Here is an 18,436-nt window from a genome sequence, read left to right as displayed (position 1 = left end):
TTCATGTATTTATTTCAATGTCTTTTAAATATTTTGACTCTAACCGCTTGCTCTGAAGTTTATTCCAAGAACCACTGTGTTTTTAAAAAAAAATTGCCCCATTTTTTTCTAATTTGTCTCCTCTCACCTTAAAAAAATATGTCCCCACGTCTTGAAATTCCACAACTTAGGGAAAAGACATCTGCTAATTTCCCTTCTCTATACCCCTCATTATTTTATAAATCTCTATAAGGTCACCTCTGAACCTTCTATGCTCCAGTGGAAAAATCCCAGCCTATTCAGCTTCTCCTTAAACCTCAAATTCTCCATTCCTGGGAATATTCTAGTAAATCTCCACTGAACGCTCTCCAGTGTAATAATATCCTCCCTATAGAACAATGACCAGAACTAGACACAATACTCCAGAAGCAGCCTCACCAATGTCCTATACATTCTCAGCATAACATCTCAATTCCAAAAGTCTAAGGTCTGAGCAATGAAGGCTAGCATGCCTAAACACCTTCTTAACCACTCTTTCTATATATAATGCAAACTTCAAAGAATTACGTAGCTGAACCCCAAGATCTCTTTGTTCTACAACACTACCCGGCAAGATGGTTAGCACTGCAGCGCCAGGGACCTGGGTTCAATTCCCGCCTTGGTCAGCTGTCTGTGTGGAGTTTGCATATTCTCCCAGTGTCTGCATGGGTTTCCTCTGGGTGCTCTGGTTTCTTCCCACATTCCAAAAGATGTGCAAGTTAGGTGATTTGGCCATGCTAAATAGCCCATAGTGTTAGTCAGGGGTAAATGTAGGGAAATGAGTCTGGGTGGGTTGCGCTTCAGAGGGTTGGTGTAGCTGAAGGGAATCTGAAAAAACTGCCCAAGCCCCTACTTTTAATTGTAAAAGTCTCGTCTTTTTTTACAAAATTGCAATAACTTGCATGTATCCAAATTAAACTCCATCTGCCATTTTTCAGCCCATTGGCCCAATTGGGCCAACATCTCTTTGTAATCTTGGATAACCTATTCACTGTCCACTGTACCACAATCTTGGTGTCACCCACAAACTTACTAACTATGCTTTCTATATTCTCATCTAAATCATTTGTATAAATGACAATCAAAAATGGACCCAGCACCGATCGCTGGTTACAGGCCTCCAGTCACTAAAACAACTGTCCACCGTCATTCTGTCTCCTGCCGTTAAGCCAGTTTTGTGTCCAACTAACAAGTTATTCATGGACTGAACCAAAACTTGGAGCAGCTTCTTTCAAGAACAAACCCATGTCTTTCAATATCTATGATTGATTCACATACATAAATACACTTGGGATAACTCAGGCTATTTAACAATTAACATATCAAATATTTCTTTATTTATCAGGATCCTGTTAAAGAATTACTTATTTACATATTACAATGAATCCCTAGAGGAAAGTTGGCTTGGTTTGTCTTGGTTGTAAATCAAAATGGTTAGACATTACAGTGTGAAATTTTGTATTGTTAAACTCCCTCATGCTGTTAGAAAAATAAAATCGATAATCTAATACAGGCAAAATTGCATTTTGTGAAAAGCAGATTTAATGTGAATGACTTTCACAAATTGTGTGTAATGTCCCTGAAATTCTGCTGAGTTAGTGGATTTTGGGTGGGCTCTTATTGAGCAGTCTGCCTTGAGTTGCTTTTTGTGCATTTGATTGCATTTTCTTAATTGCTTTTTGTATCACTGATCCTCTGTTGTTGGTGTGGATGGTGAGGAGACTGTATTGTCTCTGAATATGCTTACAGGTTTCTAACCTTTTACTTCCTGAACTATATTGATTATTGTTCTTCTGTTGTGCTGTGAGGCCTTTTAATTTTGCTTTCATCTAATTTTCTTGATATTTGATGAAAGATTTATAAAGGTTTATATTTATGCATAAATTTACTAATTAGGCGTAATTGTAATATGATATGTGCTTCTTGTAGTGCTTTTGATACACTTATCAATAGATAAACTCATTTTTTGTTGTTATTTTCAGTTTTCATTTCAATTGAAGGTCTGGCTGTCAGTTGTTGCTGTTCTTTATTAGCATCTCAGGATATTTCCAGTCTCAGATTCAAATGTGTCACTTCTATGATTTTTCCTTTTTGCTGCAGTGCTTTCTCCACAATTTGAGGTGATTTCACTTAGATTACTTGTTCAAAAGCTTTCTTGATAACATTCGTCGTTAATTTCTGGGAAGATTTCAGGTCGTACTTAGTTGAATTAAACATTGCAACGCATGGAATTTAGTGTTTGAGGCATGTTTTGAGATGTATTTTCTGTTTCGTTTTCATTGGTTTTGCTTGTTGCTATGGAAATGCAAGTAGACGAACTAACAGCCACGAGATGACATTACAAATTGTATATGATGGATAACGCAGTTAAATGTACAGCGTTGTAAGATGGAACTGTGTGGTCATACGTCTGAGGCATTGTTGAAAATGCTGCATGCGAATACTGGTATGTGTTTCGAATGATTACTTTGTTATGCTTTGCCAAGGTTATAGTCGCTGCAGATACTGCCGGTTTAAATTTCTTTCTTATTCTTTTCATAAACACGAAAATTATTAAATCATATGGGGCATATTATGTGATACAAAAGTTAGCAGAGGATATACGCAACTGAAATAGGAATAGTTGTTGTGATGGAGGCTTGGTTTTTTTTCTTCCTCCTTTAGTCTACACCATTATAGACTTAAAAAGTAAATAAACTGGATCAGGGCTGAACAATTTTTTAAAATTGATCACGAGTATGCAAGAATCAGTTGAGTAAACATATCCATAATTTGATTTTTAAAAATTGGTACTGAATTTTCAGGCTCTGAGGGCATAAGGGTATTAGTCATAGAAAATAAGACTGGATCTCTATATTTAAAGGTATTATTTCAAAGTGGGAGAAAGGCACGTACCTAATCTGTACATAATATCCCTTATTTTAAAACCCTTGATAGAAAAATAAAGCAATTGATATTCCTCTCCCCAGTATGATCTTTATTCTGAGCAATGGGAAGAACAGGGCAACAAATACGATTATTTGGGATTTTTTTCAAATGACAATTCCTTTTTATAGTTCATTACAATTTCTGTTCAGCCATTGTTTTGAAGGAATTGCTTGTCTTTATTTCAGTCAATTTTAGCACCTATAGTAGTATATGCTTGTAGGCATTTTTTAATACATAGTCTTTTTCACAGAAATGAAAGGGGTCATATCCCTGGTTTAAACAAAAAGACGTTTCTCTGGGCAATGGTGCAAAAACATATCCACATACTTTTCTCCCACCATTTTCTTGACAGTTCTTGCAACCTTTACCCTTGAGCTCTAGTACTTGAATATTTTGCAAATCACATTGTAATAAAGAAAATTAAAGCAAATATAATGAACATAAAATGGGTTCGAGTGAAATATTTGTCAAAATGAAAAATAATCTATGATTTAAAGAGCTAAAGTAAATTTGTAGCAATTGAAATGTTCAAAAATTAATAATCAGAAATCTGTAGAAAGTAAGTTTAGATCAAACCGCACTACATACCTTTGGTGAAATTAGAAAATTCCTCTTGTTGGGAGACGTTTAGCTGTCAACCTTATGATTTCAGGCAAACTGAGTACTGTAAGTGCTGAAAATCACCTTCATCTTAATTCATTTGGAAAGAAACTGATAAATCTGTTTTATTTCAAACATAAGTCTAAAATAACTGATGTATTTTAAATTTTTGTGACCCAGCTTTGTTTTTCAGTACTGCTTACAAAATTTACTGTTTCTCATCTAAACTATTAAATCTGCTAAGGAAATTATAAAATATATTCCAGTTATTTTATCACTTGAAAACTGCAGCAGAATTTAGGTTGTTTAAACTGTTCAAATGTTTAACCGTGTGGCAGAACAACACTAATTTCAAAACATCTGCTATTGCATTAGATTGGCATGAAGCCCTCTGAAATTCGAATGAGTGCTTTTTAACTTTATTTTGGCTGTTTTTCACATTCTCTATTTTGAGAAAAGTATGGCAAAGTGAAGGGATTAATCTGATAAACAGTCAGACAGGCTGTGAACATGTCTTCCATAGCTGTAACAGTCTTTATATCAACAGATAACGTTTTATCATCTTGTGTAGGGAAGGATTTATGGGCTCCCACAGCTTGGTGGATGATGATTGGCTACGGGCACCAACTGAACACAACAATCTTGCTTGATATCAACTTGAGATTCAGAGTCAGAGTTTGAGTTTACTCTCTCCAGCACTGTCTGGAGTACTCACCTATTTTAACGACAACACAAATCAGGTTTTTGGCACTGATCGATCAGTGTTTTGAGGAATTTGCAAACAATAAACTATGGTTCTTGTCGATGATTCATGATGGCAAGAGTACAGACCTATTTGATCGACTTTTGTCCCACTCATAAAGCTGCTTTCTTTTTTCCAGGTCACTCATCACTAATATTTGAGTGAAAATGAACAATGATTGATTGTAAAGATCATTAGCGCAGAGGGTGGAGCATAAATTCTGGCCATCATTGTCAAGATTATTCATTACTAATCTTTACATAATTTAGTCAAACCATTAATAGTTATAACGGATTAATCATGTCTTGCCTAATCCAATTCAATAGGGATGCCAGCCATGCTGAATTTCTCCAGCAAGTTGTTCTTTTGTTTCTGTGGGTGTAGTTCCTGGCAAGCAACAAATATGTCAGTTACAAAAGTTAAGGCAGGCATATTCCAAGTTGAAATTTAAATTCATTTTTTCCTCTTAACATGATTTAGCATATGTATTAGATTTTTGCCTAGTGAATTTCAGCAGTTCTTTGCTAAAATGCTCAATGCAAGATTTTGTATTTATCCAGTTCTCTATTTTGGGAAAGATGTAGGTTTATTTTACTTCAGTTGCAGCCCAGTGGTTGCTGATGGAGGTTATGTGCTGCAGTTTGAAGAGTAATTAAAATAATTGGATATTTTGGTGTTAGCTTGAATTCTTAGGCAGATGCTTCTCTGTCTGCCCGTTAAACCTGACAACAACCTTGAGAACAATGGCAGTAACATAACTGCATGCCCTTCTATGATTAATTTTGGGAAGGAAAGACATTTTTATTTAAAAGGCGTACTGATGTAACAGTTGAGGAAGAAATACTATTTTTATATTGCAGTATTTTAATAGGCGTTAAAGAACCATAAAGATTAAGAATGTAAGAGAAGGCCACTTGGACTGTTGCATCTGCATTACCTATTTGTTGATGTAATCCCAAATTAATCCTTCTGTGCTCTGCTCAGAGACCCGCAGCTTCGTCTATTTCAAATATTTATTTCCCTTTGAAAGATGAAATGATCTTGGCCTCAGCCACTACTTGTGACCAGGCATTCCTGCTTCATCATCACTGTGTAAATAGGTTTGTCCTTGGTTCTTTCCTTTATATAATGTCTTTTCAATCGATGGTTCCCTCATCATTGGCTTCCCAATCAGAAAAAAAAACATTATTTTATACAACTCCTTTTCAACTTTAGTGTGTGCCCAGCCACTTCACAGTTAATTCAGAATGTTTGTATTTTAGTCACTCTTCTGATGTAGACAGCTATCGGAAACATTTTGGGCACAATGGTGAGTTGTATAACCAGATACTCTGCTCTAAAATAGAGGAAATAGCCTTTGGTTACAACTTATTTCAAACCATTCAGAATTTTAGAACCTCCGTTAAGTCTAAGTCTATTAAAAAATCCAAATTATGATTGCCCATTTTCAAATATAATTTTAGCCATCTGCATTCAAACTTTCAGGATATTACTTGTTTCAATCTTCAGATATCGCTGTTTATCCCCACACGTCATTATTTTTCTATTAAATATATATTAATATTCCTTGTTTTTATTTTTAAGTCATTACTCTTCACACAACCGCACTAAATGGACCTGTGACCTGTCTGCCTACTCCACTTTATTTGCCCTTCTCAGTTTGTCAAACCGCATGTTAGTGTCAGCAATTTTATGATTGAACATGTGTCCAAATTCAAAGTTGACTAAGTTTTGATTTCTCAGATGCATCTTATCCAACCATTTGAGCAGTGCCTGTTTGTCCCTGTTGCTTTATTTCATCATATCATAGACCTGAATTTTTTTTAAGTCTCTTGTGAAAAACGTTATCTTCTGATAGTACAGTATAGCACTTTTGGGGATAATGTGGGCATGAACGATGATGCAGAATTGGGAGATGGTTATTTTGTCACTTCTGGGCTTAGTTCAAATAGTTGTTCCATATTCTTCTTAAGAACAGCTAACTTCAAGAGAATTCCATTAAAGAAAATGTGAAAATATTGAATTGATATCTCCCTCCCCCCCCCCCCCCCCCCCCCCCCCATGGTTCAAATGCTTCTTTCATTTTCAGCAGTGTTACCTGCCATTGTACTCAAACTTTTGCATATTTCTTAAAACCTTCTGATTCCCTCCTTCCTCACCCAGTACATTTTTCAGTTTTTCTCATAGTTTCTTTTCAATATTGTCAATTAAACTTGAAGTGTACTTCACATTTGGAATTTTTATTTGGTTTCGGGTCTCGTTGTTGCTCCGGGGCACCCCACTTTCTGCTTTACAAATAGATCGTTACTTGAATAGCATTTCTCTCGTAGATTTTCCATGGATTTTCTGTCAACCTGTTGGCTAACTCTCTTGGTCAAATTGTTCACCCTCGCTAGCCCATGTTGATATCTGCCCTGTACATGCTAGCTGCTATAATCTAATTTGCCTGTTCTGTTTCCATGTTTCTTTATCTTCCTTTACATCAACTCCCTATTGACATAATCATTAAATATTTGCACTTGGGTTCTTGTGGTGCAATGGAGGATTCCCTTCCTTTAAGCTTGGAGGCCTAGATTCAAATCCCAACTGCTCCAGAGGTGTGGTTGGAGCTCTCTTAAAAATGTTGACTGTGTCTCTGGTTCAGTCCCTTAACCCAAATGAAATCCAGAGCCTCAGCTTCCTCTCTGCTTTCTTTTAAACAAAGGCTCTTCCGACTGTCTTGCATTTATTCTAGTTGAGTCACTTGGTGAATTCTCATGGACAAGTTACATACCTTTCAGTAGTGCGGATAATATTTTATAACACTAGCTGAGAACATAGTTTTTAAATTTGAAATTATCGAATCTCAGTTGGTGTTTCTGTTGAATTAAGTTTTGCATGCCAGTTTAAAAAAATTAAGATACTGTATGTTTAGGTATAATTTACTTTCCTACTAATATTCCTGACGTGTTATAGCACACATTTTGATAGTTTTCAAAACCACTGCCTGTTCCTCATTGGGCAATCTGGATCCTAGATACAGTTCTAGTGCAGATGGTTACATTTGTTAATTTCATGCAGTGCAAATTTTTCATTTACAAGTAAAAATGTTTTATTTACACACATTTGTAAGTGCGTGCTCTAATCATGTGTTGGCCTCCTTTAATAAAGGTGTTCTGTTTGAAGCCTGATATTTATCAGCCACTCTTTTTAAAATTATAAAATGGTTAAGTTCTAGAATTATTGTATTTTGATGCAGTTCCTTTGAAAATGGAATCTGAACAAAAATGTTCAAGGTTTGTTGTTAAAAATCACATAGCACCAGGTTATATCCAACAGGTTTATTTGTAAGCACTAACTTTCAGAGTGCCACTCCTTCATCAGGTTTATTGTTATTTGACTTAAATGCCCACCATGACTAAAACAGTGAATGTGAAACCCAATGTGTCATTCTACCATTCAGCGATTCCATGTTAAGTTCCTGCTGTATGCTTGCTTAGCTGATGCAATTGGCCTCCCAAGGAGGGAGCACCATATAAGGGGGTTCCACTGCTGACTATACTTGATTATCTCTGATGGAAAGAGCAATGATGTGAATGTGAGGACTATAGGAACGGTGTGTGTTTGTTTCCAGACTGGAATGGCAAAACATCCTATCTAGGCTGGTGTAAAGAATGCCCACTTGAGTGAGCTAATTGCTTCCATTATGGCCTTTTGTTCCCTTCTCTTCCTCCCTCTTATTCTTCTTCCACTTTTCCACCACCCTCCTCACATTGTCTGCTCCTTTTCCTGTCATGGCTGAAACAACTTAATTTTTTAAAAAAATTCATTCATGGGATATGTGTGTTGCTGGTTGGGCCAGCATTTATTGCTTATTTCTAGTTGCCCATAAGGAGATGGTGGTGAGCTGCCTTCTCGAACCTCTGCAGTCCATGTGTTGTGGATAGACCAAAATTGTGTGCGTGTGTTGTGTGTGTATGTGTTTGTGTGTGTGTGGTGGGGGAGGAATTCCAGGATTTGACCCAGCAGTACTTGGAATGGTGATACATTTCCAAGTCAGAATGGTGAGTGCCTTTGAGGGGACCTTGCAGATGGTGATCTTCTCATGTATCTGCTGTCCTTCCTTAAAGAAACATTCTAAAATAAGAGCTAAGCTTAAAGTGTATTTCAAGGGAGGTGAAGAGGAAAGAGAATCCAAATATCTTCACTGGCCCACACATTATACCTCAATCTCCTTTAGAGTGGATTTTGAAACTTGAGTCTGTTTCTTCTTTTTCCACATTTTATCCATAGAATATTCACATGCAAAGTTGATCTATTTATGGAAAAAAATTCCAAAATCGGTTTGTTCCATTAGTGGCAAGGACCAACATCACAACGCTGTTGTGCTTACTTTTCCCACCAGAATTTGCAAAAACTGTCAGAGTTCCGTTTTTTTAAAATACCCCACTGAGTCAGAGCATCCCTTTGTCCAGAATAATACAAAATTTCTATTAACATCAAATTGAATTTTATAATATTTTATGTTTCAAATTTTATATCCTATATACAAATTGTGAGTGGATTGTTTCAGTCGTTTGCTGCTCTACATCTTTTTCTTTATTGAGAAGTGCTCACCTGTAGTTAGAGTTGTAACACCTCTTCCAATGCTCCGTGGGATCCTCTCTGTTTTAGGCCACAGAAATCCAGCCATAGAACTGAATTTGTACCTAGGATACTGCACGTGGTTGGGCATCACTAATTTATTTTCACCTTGTCCATGTTTGGCATTTATGTTATCGATAGAAGGTTTTCAAAAAAAATGCTGAGGAACCACCAGCCTAACTGAGTGTGTATCGTATAATCCTATAGCATAACACCAGTTGGATTGTGATCCCCCGAATGCAAGATTGTGGCTACATTCAGGATAGAATTGTTAAAGCATTCCTAATACTGTGTAATCTCTACTCTTCATAAATAACGTGTCCACAGAAATGGTCAGGAAATCCCATTTTAAAAAAAAAATATTTTAGGACCTACCAAAACTGTAATCACTGCAGAAAGGAATTTTAACATTAACTGGCTTTGCAATTTCACTGTATGGGTGGTGGGTAATTCTAGGCAGGTTACTCAGGAATGTTTTCACGTTAATATTCTATTCACTGCAAGGACTTGTTTCAAAATCCACTATCAATTTTCTTCTAGAAAATGGATTTTACAAAGTCTGTGGCAATTTACCATCTTTTATGAACAGTGCCCAGTGGGCTTACATCCTATTCATTTCCAACATCAGTTTGGCTTTTACAGCTTCTAAGAGGAACTATGCGCTACTGGCTTCCTGTATAGATGATGGTTAGGTTTATAACGCAGACCTTTTGATGAGTAATAGTCTTGTTTAACATGTGGGTCACTGAAAGAGTCAATGAACTCTCATAGACCCTGAAGCAAATCTTTCATATTTCACACAGTAGAAATTTAATTTATTTCTTATGTTGAAAACCTCTAAACTGTGGTGGCAGTTATTGGGCTGATAATAAATGAAAAGGATCTATTTCCTATCTGAACCAAGTGCACCCAATGCACTCTGAAAAACCCAATACAAAACTAATGACCAAGCAGAGAACTTCTAAATGGGTGGTCAATATATTTGGCACTGCTCAACTTTGCAGTTTAGCACACAGAGGAGCAAGCGTAGGGCATTCCATGGTTTGGCATCAGAAATGCGGTTTGTATTATCTGTATAAACTTTGCATGTGGAGAAGGAATTACAGACTTAACTGTTTGTTTCAATCTGACCATGATGTTTTGTCATCTCTGCAGATATCTCCATCTTCTGAATCAGATTACTTTGTGGATTAACCATAGAAAATAGAAGCAGAAGTAGGCCATTTGGTCCTTCAAGCCTGCTCTACTGTTCAATATTAATATGGCTTATCATCCAACTCAGTGTCATATTCCAGCAGTGCACCCATACACTTGCATACCTTTCTTAAAAACATTTAGTTGTTGAGGCTAAAACACAATTAGGTTGGGATATCTGGTCCATATGGACGGTCTCTTTCTGTGCTGTACATCTCTATGACTCAATGACTGTACTTTCGTGGTAGAGAATTCCACAGTCTCTCAGCTGACTGGGTGAAATTTCTCCTTAGACTTGAATGGCCTCCCTGGTATCTGTAAACTGTGACCCCTGGTTCTGGACTCGCCAGCCATTGGGAACTTTCTTCCTATGTATACCCTGTCTAGTCCATTTCGAATTTTGTAGGTTTCTGTAAGAATCTTCCCCATTTTTCAAACTCCAGTGAAAACAGTCCTAACCAATCCAGTCATTCTTCGCATGTCAGCCCTGCCATCCCAGGAATCAGTCTGGTAAACCTTTGTGGCACCCACTTCACAGCCAGACCATCTTTCCTCTCATAAGGAAACCAAAACGGTACGCAGTACTCCAGGTGTCGTCATCAAGGCACTGTAATATTGCAGGAGAAAGTGAGGACTGCAGATGCTGGAGATCAGAGCTGAAAATGTGTTGCTGAAAAAGCGCAGCAGGTCAGGCAGCATCTAAGGAACAGGAATGAGGAAAGTGTGTCCAGCAGGCTAAGATAAAAGGTAAGGAGGAGGGACTTGGGGGATGGACGTTGGAAATGCGATAGGTGGAAGGAGGTCAAGGTGAGGGTGATAGGCCGGAGTGGGGTGGGGCGGAGAGGTCAGGAAGAAGATTGCAGGTTAGGAAGGCAGTGCTGAGTTCGAGGGATTTGAGTGAGACAGGGTGGGGGGAGGGGAAATGAGGAAACTGGAGAAATCCGAGTTTGTCCCTTGTGGTTGGAGGGTTCCCAGGCAGAAGATGAGGCGTTGGGATGTCAGGTTGAGGTTGTACAGGACATTAATAAGGCCACTTTTGGGGTACTGTGTACGGTTCCAATTGCCCTGCTATAGGAAGGATATTATTAAATTGGATATAGTTCAAAAAGGATTTACCAGGATGTTGCCCAGGATGGAGGGTTTGACTTATAAGGAGAGGCTGTGTCAGCTGGGACTTTTTTCACTGGTGTGTAGGATGTTGAAGGGTGACCTTATGGTAGGTGAGGACCAGTGGGGTTCTGTCCTGGTGGCGGTTGGAGGGGCGGGGCTCAAGGGCGGAGTAGCGGGAAGTGGAGGAGATGAGGTGGTGGGCATCGTCGACCACGTCTGGGGGGAAATTGCGGTCTTTGAAGAAGGAGGCCATCTGGGTTTTACGGTTTTGGAACTGGTCCTCCTGGGAGCAGATGCGGCGGAGACGAAGGAATTGGGAATATGGGATGGTGTTTTTACAGGGGGCAGGGTGGGAGGAGGTGTAGTTTAAATAGCTGTGGGAGTCGGTCGGTTAAGAGTAAATGTCTGTGTTGATTCGGTCACCCGAAATAGAAATGGACAAACCTGACTGCCCCGGCCGACCCATTGTCTCCGCCCCTACGCCGATTTCCGTCCCCGCCCCTACAACCAGCTCCAGCCCCACACCAGGTCCTAGCTCCCAGCCCTGCCGTGTTTTCACCAACCCTCCAGAACTACCCCTCTCTGAGGATGAAAGATCAGTCCTCAGCAGAGGCCTCACCTTCATTTCCCTACGCGCTCGGATTTACGAGTTCAACACGTGGCGTGACGTCAAACAATTCTTCCACCACCTTCGTCTCCGTGCCTACTTCTTCAACCAAGATTCTCGCCCACCCTCTGACGACCCCTTCTCCCACCTCCAACACACCCCATCCACCTGGACACCCCGTGCTGGCCTCTTACCTGCCCTCGATCTCTTCATAGCCAACTGCCGCCGCGACATTAACCGCCTCAACATCTCCACCCCTCTCACCCACTCCAACCTCTCACCCTCGGAACGTGCAGCCCTCCACTCCCTCCGTTCCTACCCCAACCTCACTATCAAACCGGCAGACAAGGGAGGCGCGGTAGTAGTTTGGCGCACCGACCTTTACACCGCTGAGGCTAAACGCCAGTACGCGGACACCTCCCCCTACTGCCCCCTTGACAATGACCCCACCTCCCACCAGCAAACCATCTCCCAGACCATCCATAACCTCATCACCTCAGGGGATCTCCCATCCACCGCCTCCAACCTCATAGTCATACAACCCCACACCGCCCGTTTCTACCTCCTGCCCAAAATCCACAAACCTGACTGCCCCGGCCGACCCATTGCCTCAGCCTGCTCCTGCCCCACCAAACTCATCTCTGCATACCTCGACACAGTCCTATCCCCTTAGTCCAAGAACTCCCCACCTACGTTCGGGACACCACCCACGCCCTCTACCACCTCCACGATTTTCGCTTCCCTGGTCCCCAACGCCTTATCTTCACCATGTTCATCCAGTCCCTGTACACCTCCATCCCTCATCACGAAGAACTCAAAGCCCTCCGCTTCTTCCTTTCCCGCCGTACCAACCAGTACCCTTCCACTGACACCCTCCTTCGACTGACTGAACTGGTCCTCACCCTGAACAACTTCTCTTTCCAATCCTCCCACTTCCTCCAAACCAAAAGAGTAGCCATGGGCACCTGCATGGGCCCCAGCTATGCCTGCCTCTTCGTAACCCTCCTTCGACTGACTGAACTGGTCCTCACCCTGAACAACTTCCCTTTCCAAACCTCCCACTTCCTCCAAACCAAAGGAGTAGCCATGGGCACCCACATAGGCCCCAGCTATGCCTGCCTCTTCGTAACCCTCCTTCGACTGACTGAACTGGCCCTCACCCTGAACAACTTCTCTTTCCAATCCTCCCACTTCCTCCAAACCAAAGGAGTAGCCATGGGCACCCACATAGGCCCCAGCTATGCCTGCCTCTTCGTAACCCTCCTTCGACTGACTGAACTGGCCCTCACCCTGAACAACTTCTCTTTCCAATCCTCCCACTTCCTCCAAACCAAAGGAGTAGCCATGGGCACCCGCATGGGCCCCAGCTATGCCTGCCTCTTCGTAACCCTCCTTCGACTGACTGAACTGGCCCTCACCCTGAACAACTTCTCTTTCCAATCCTCCCACTTCCTCCAAACCAAAGGAGTAGCCATGGGCACCCGCATGGGCCCCAGCTATGCCTGCCTCTTCGTAACCCCTCCAAGGCCCCAAGGGATACTTCCATATCCACCACAAATTCACCTGCACCTCCACACACACATCATTTATTGCATCCGCTGCACCCGATGTGGCCTCCTCTAAATTGGGGAGACAGGCCGCCTACTTGCGGAACGTTTCAGAGAACACCTTTGGGACACCCGGACAAACCAACCCAACCACCCCGTTGCTCAACACTTCAACTCCCCCTCCCACTCCACCAAGGACATGTAGGAATGACGGTTGGAGGAAGAGCGCCTTATCTTCCGCCTAGGAACCCTCCAACCACAAGGGATGAACTCAGATTTCTCCAGTTTCCTCATTTCCCCTCCCCCCACCTCGTCTCAGTCAAATCCCTCGAACTCAGCACCGCCTTCCTAACCTGCAATCTTCTTCCTGACCTCTCCGCCCCCATCCCACTCCGGCCTATCACCCTCACCTTGACCTCCTTCCACCTATCGCATTTCCAACGCCCCTCCCCCAAGTCCCTCCTCCCTACCTTTTTAGCCTGCTGGACACACTTTCCTCATTCCTGAAGAAGGGCTTATGCCCGAAACATCGATTCTCCTGTTCCTTGGATGCTGCCTGACCTGCTGCGCTTTTCCAGCAACACATTTTCAGCAACTGTAATATTGCAGAAAGACATCCCTGCTCCTCTACTTGAATTCTGGCACTATAGCTTGTGTGCTTCACTGTGGAGAAAGTGAGGACTAGAGATACTGGAGATCAGAGTCGAGAGTGTGTTGCTGGGAAAGCACAGCAGGTCAAACAGCATCCGAGGAGTAGGAGAATCAATGTTTTAGGCATAAGCCCTTCATCAGGAAACACAGTGCTTCACTGTGCCATTGCGTGCTTACTTTTAGAGATTGGTGTACAAGGACACCCAACTCTGAGAGATAGCAGAGCACTTGGAAATCAGTTACAGGATTTGTTGGATTGGGCACAACTATATTTAATGGTGTTTGAAGAAAAATCTCACATTTATCCATTTTCTATTTCATCTGCCATGCATTTTGCCCACTCAGTGAACCTGTCCAAATGACTGCAGCATCTCTGCATCCTGTTCCTTGGATGCTGCCTGACCTGCTGCGCTTTTCCAGCAACACATTTTCAGCAACTGTAATATTGCAGCAAGACATCCCTGCTCCTCTACTTGAACTCACCATCATTCACCTTCTCACCACACTTTGTGTCATCTGCAAACTTGGAGATATTCCATTTAGTTTCCTCACCACAATCTTTAATATGTATTGTAAATAGTTGGAGACGAACCATTGATTCCTATAATACCCAAGGGAAATGAATTGTTTATCCCTTCTTTGTTTCCTGTCTACCATTCAGTTCTGTATCCATGTCAATATACCATTTCCATTCCATGCACTTGAATTTTAGGTGCTGATCCCTTATGTGGAACTTTATTGAAAGTCTTCTGTAGATTCAAGTAAACCATTTCCACATATCAACTCTGTTAGTTATATGCTCTCAAAATGTCAGTAGCTTTGTCAAGTATGATACCCTTACATAAATACTTGCTGACTATCCAATCCTTCGCTTTGACTGTTTTCTAAGTGCTTTACTATTAAATCTTTTATTATGGACTCTAGCATTTTCACTGCTACCAATGACAGGCTACCCGGTCTGAAATTTCCCTACTACTAAAGTCTGGCAAACTGCCCTAACTTATTTTCTCTTGATCTTTTTTAAATAGTGGGGTTGCAAAAGCTACGCTCCAATCTGTAGGAACTGTTCCAGAATCTTGAAAGATGACCACTATTTCTTAGGCAACCTCCTAAAGTACCTCCTTAACTAAAATAAAGGAAGGTTACCTGTCTTGTGGCCATTTTTATGACCAGACTTCAGTAGTAGGGAAAATTCAGACTGGGTAGCCTGACATTGGTAGCAGTGAAAATGCTAGAGTCCATTATAAAAGATTTAATAGTAAAGCACTTGGAAAACAGTCAAAGCGAAGGATTGGATAGTCAGCAAGTATTTATGTAAGGGTATCATACTTGACAATGTTACTGACATTTTGAGAGCATATAACTAACAGAGTTGATATGTGGAAATGGTTTACTTGAATCTTCAGAAGACTTTCAATAAAGTCCTCTTCAGGGATATTACCAACCAACCTATTGGTCCCTGCAGTATGGTAGTTTCTTTTGGGTAATGAAATGTGAGGTGGGCATTGCATGTTAGCTGCGCTATAAATTTGCTTTGAAATGAATTCACATTGTGGTAAAAGATTGCATAAAACTGAGATAATACCTATCTGCAGTATTATAACATGTTTTAGAACAAGATCATTATTGTCGAAGAATGAAGCAGATCTTACCAAGTTACATGATTTTGCTTTGCTTTACCCTGTTCTATAAAGATCAGTGTGCTTAGTTTGCTTTTGTTGATTATTTACAGTGTTTTCTCAACCTTTGCTGAAGAATCGACTGACTGAGTCTGGGATATCAAAGATTTTTGAGAAATTTTAACTGAATTAAGATTAGCGCTTGGTTTAGATTAGATTAGACTAGATTCCCTACAGTGTGGAAACAGGCCCTTCGGCCCAAACAGTCCACACCGACCCTCCGAGGAGGGACTCACCCAGACCCATTTCACTCTGACTAATGCACCTAACACAATGGGCAATTTAGCATGGCCAATTCACCTGACCTGCACATCTTTGTGACTGTGGGAGGAAACCGGAGCACCCGGAGGAAACCCATGCATGCATTGGGAGAATGTGCAAACTCCACACAGACAGTTGCCCAAGGCTGGAATCGAACCTGGGCCTTCACATAAAATAAATTATACCTAGCTGTTTTGAACCTTTGTCTTTGTAACACGAATAATCTTGAGTATACTGAGTTGAGTTTATTTCTCACAGATGATGATAGGCCACGTTCCTTTCTGATTGGAACGCCATTAACAAAACAAAGTCTCAAGTGCATTATATAAGACGATATAAAGACATACCATGAATGTTAGAAAATAGAGTATCACCAATTTATTTCATAAAAAGTATGAATTACAGTACAGATTTCTTTTTCTTGTAACTAATATCTATTTATTCATACAGAAGTATGCTGAGAATGTTTGTTTGGTGTGTTTATTAAAATATAATTACAGTTGTCATTCTGGCAGAGTTCTTAATCATTTAATCAGTCTCTGTAATCATTTTCCCCCTCCGTTATGTCTTTTTTTTTAACCACTGTGAAGTCAAGTAATATAGATTTTTGATGATTCAAGCTTAATCATTCTTTTTTGTGATTGCCTGAATTTTCTTCATTTCAGCATATGCGGATAAATTTTGTGTTGTTGGTTCTCAAAATGAGTTAAAACAACCTAAACCAACCTATTAAGAATTGGTGCTTGTGCAGAGTAAAATATTGAGTCTCCAATGGTTTATGTGTATAGAATGTCAAATTGAGAAATGTCATCTTGAAAGTGTCTGATACTCACTGAGAGAACTGGTGTGATATGCAAATGTCCTTTATTCACACTTGGATTTGCTAGTTAATCTTTGAATTCAGCAGCTTAATATTTGACCTTGCAGATAGCATTTTTCCTGTTCACAGCTTATTTGTGGAGAACGAAGATGTGTGATAAATGAGTTAGATTATGAAGTCAAGGTTATATTTGTAATATGATAACTTGTCTTCTGTGATTGTGGTTTACTTCATTACAGTGCATTTATTTCATCTCTCACAGCAGAAACCTGTACTTCCAGTATCTAATCCTCACAGATCTAAGTCTGTGTGCAGTGTAAGATTTTCTTTAATGTGAATTTACTTGTAGAATGGTGTGAGGGATTTTGAACCTTTGTAAACAAGGAAACGATATGCCTGTCAATGCTAATCAACACTTGCTGCTAGACTCGTCTGCATCCGTTTCTATCATTCGTGAATGTGCATGTGTGTTTTTTTTCAATGGTGGTCTGTTGAAGCAAATCTATCAGTAAGGTTGAATTGGGCTTTAACTGGTGCCGTGACTTGCTTAAATTTGGCTTGCGCTTGATGTTGGTGTTCACTTGGAAGAACCAAAATTAGCAAAGAGATGCACCGTTGTCAAACAATCAGTATCCTAACCGTTCCTTTTTTTTTCCTAGATTGAAAAAATAATGAGTTCCATTGGTGCAGGGATTGACAGTGACTTCAGAAAAGAACGACAGAATGCTTCAGGTAATCAGTTTAGAAACATGTTATCTATATGGATGAATAAATTGAAATTTGCATAGAAATCATTTTATGTTATACTGGTTGTCTTTAAAACCAAATTAGATATCTTGTAAGGTAACTAGTGAATATGCTTCATGATTAAAGAAAAAAAAATCACATTGCTGGTTTAAAATAGCTGACATTTTGTAAAGAAACAACTGAATGTGCCTGTGGCCATAACAGTACTGAACAAAACATTTAGATCCTGTAGGGAGATTTGGTGCAATACAAACAGGCTTTATCTTGATTTGAGAGTCGATATAAAGCTTGTGGAAAGTTCATTTTTAATCCAAAATACATCATTCTAGAACATAAGTTGAAAAGCTATGATTGAATGTAAATCTCTACTCAACCAAGAAACAAAAGTTAGAAACGATTGCTGAGATTATTTATCTTTGAGCTTGTGTTTAACTCTTATCCTACTGAATAAGAAGGGTATCCATAACTACAGATTTGGAACAAGAAATGTGAGGTTTTGTGATAAAATAATAACTTGAAAGAATTTTGTGTTGCTATTGGGGAATGGAAAGGATTTTTAATAACCTTAAATGCACCTTTACTGGCTTTAAGATTACCAGCTTGTCATTGGTGAGTCTAGGGTTCCGAAGCAGTGCCAGTAGAAAAAAAACCCCTAGAATCCTGTACTTCATCCCAAAGATGTGTGACAGAAGTATTGAGTTCATCTTTACATTATATGGTCATTGGAGTCCAAACAACGACGGCCAAAAGAAAAACATTAAATATACATGATTTTAATTTGCCAAATATAAGCTCAGTTCAATCTTCTGATGTGGAAGTGTATGCAGTTTATTTGGAACGAAATGAATATTCTGTTCCATATTAATGCAATAGTCCCCCCTCCCCGCTCCCTGTTCGTCCCCCTCCCCC

General features: G+C 40.1%; 1 protein-coding gene across 12 annotated transcripts in view; it reads left to right on the top strand.

The window, feature by feature from the left end:
* Window positions 1-18,436, top strand: part of LOC122563265 (ankyrin repeat and SAM domain-containing protein 1A-like) — a 355,050-nt gene that overhangs the window by 223,682 nt on the left and 112,932 nt on the right. For 7 of the 12 annotated variants that reach the window (XR_006315548.1, XM_043716916.1, XM_043716914.1 and 4 more), the window contains 2 exons: window positions 17,043-17,096; window positions 17,440-17,512. Coding sequence is in view for 11 of the 12 variants with exons in the window: in XM_043716916.1 (XP_043572851.1) it covers window positions 17,043-17,096; window positions 17,440-17,512 (127 nt within the window). In the remaining variant the exon portion in view is untranslated. Of the gene's footprint in view, window positions 1-2,437; window positions 2,465-17,042; window positions 17,097-17,439; window positions 17,513-18,436 lie in introns of those variants that run through there. The other 5 variants (XM_043716918.1, XM_043716919.1, XM_043716911.1 and 2 more) reach the window with 3 other exon arrangements.

This window comes from Chiloscyllium plagiosum, chromosome 26, assembly GCF_004010195.1.
Source record: "Chiloscyllium plagiosum isolate BGI_BamShark_2017 chromosome 26, ASM401019v2, whole genome shotgun sequence".
Taxonomy (NCBI): domain Eukaryota; kingdom Metazoa; phylum Chordata; class Chondrichthyes; order Orectolobiformes; family Hemiscylliidae; genus Chiloscyllium; species Chiloscyllium plagiosum.
Note: the sequence above shows the minus strand (reverse complement) of the source record. Positions and strands in the feature narration are given on the sequence as shown.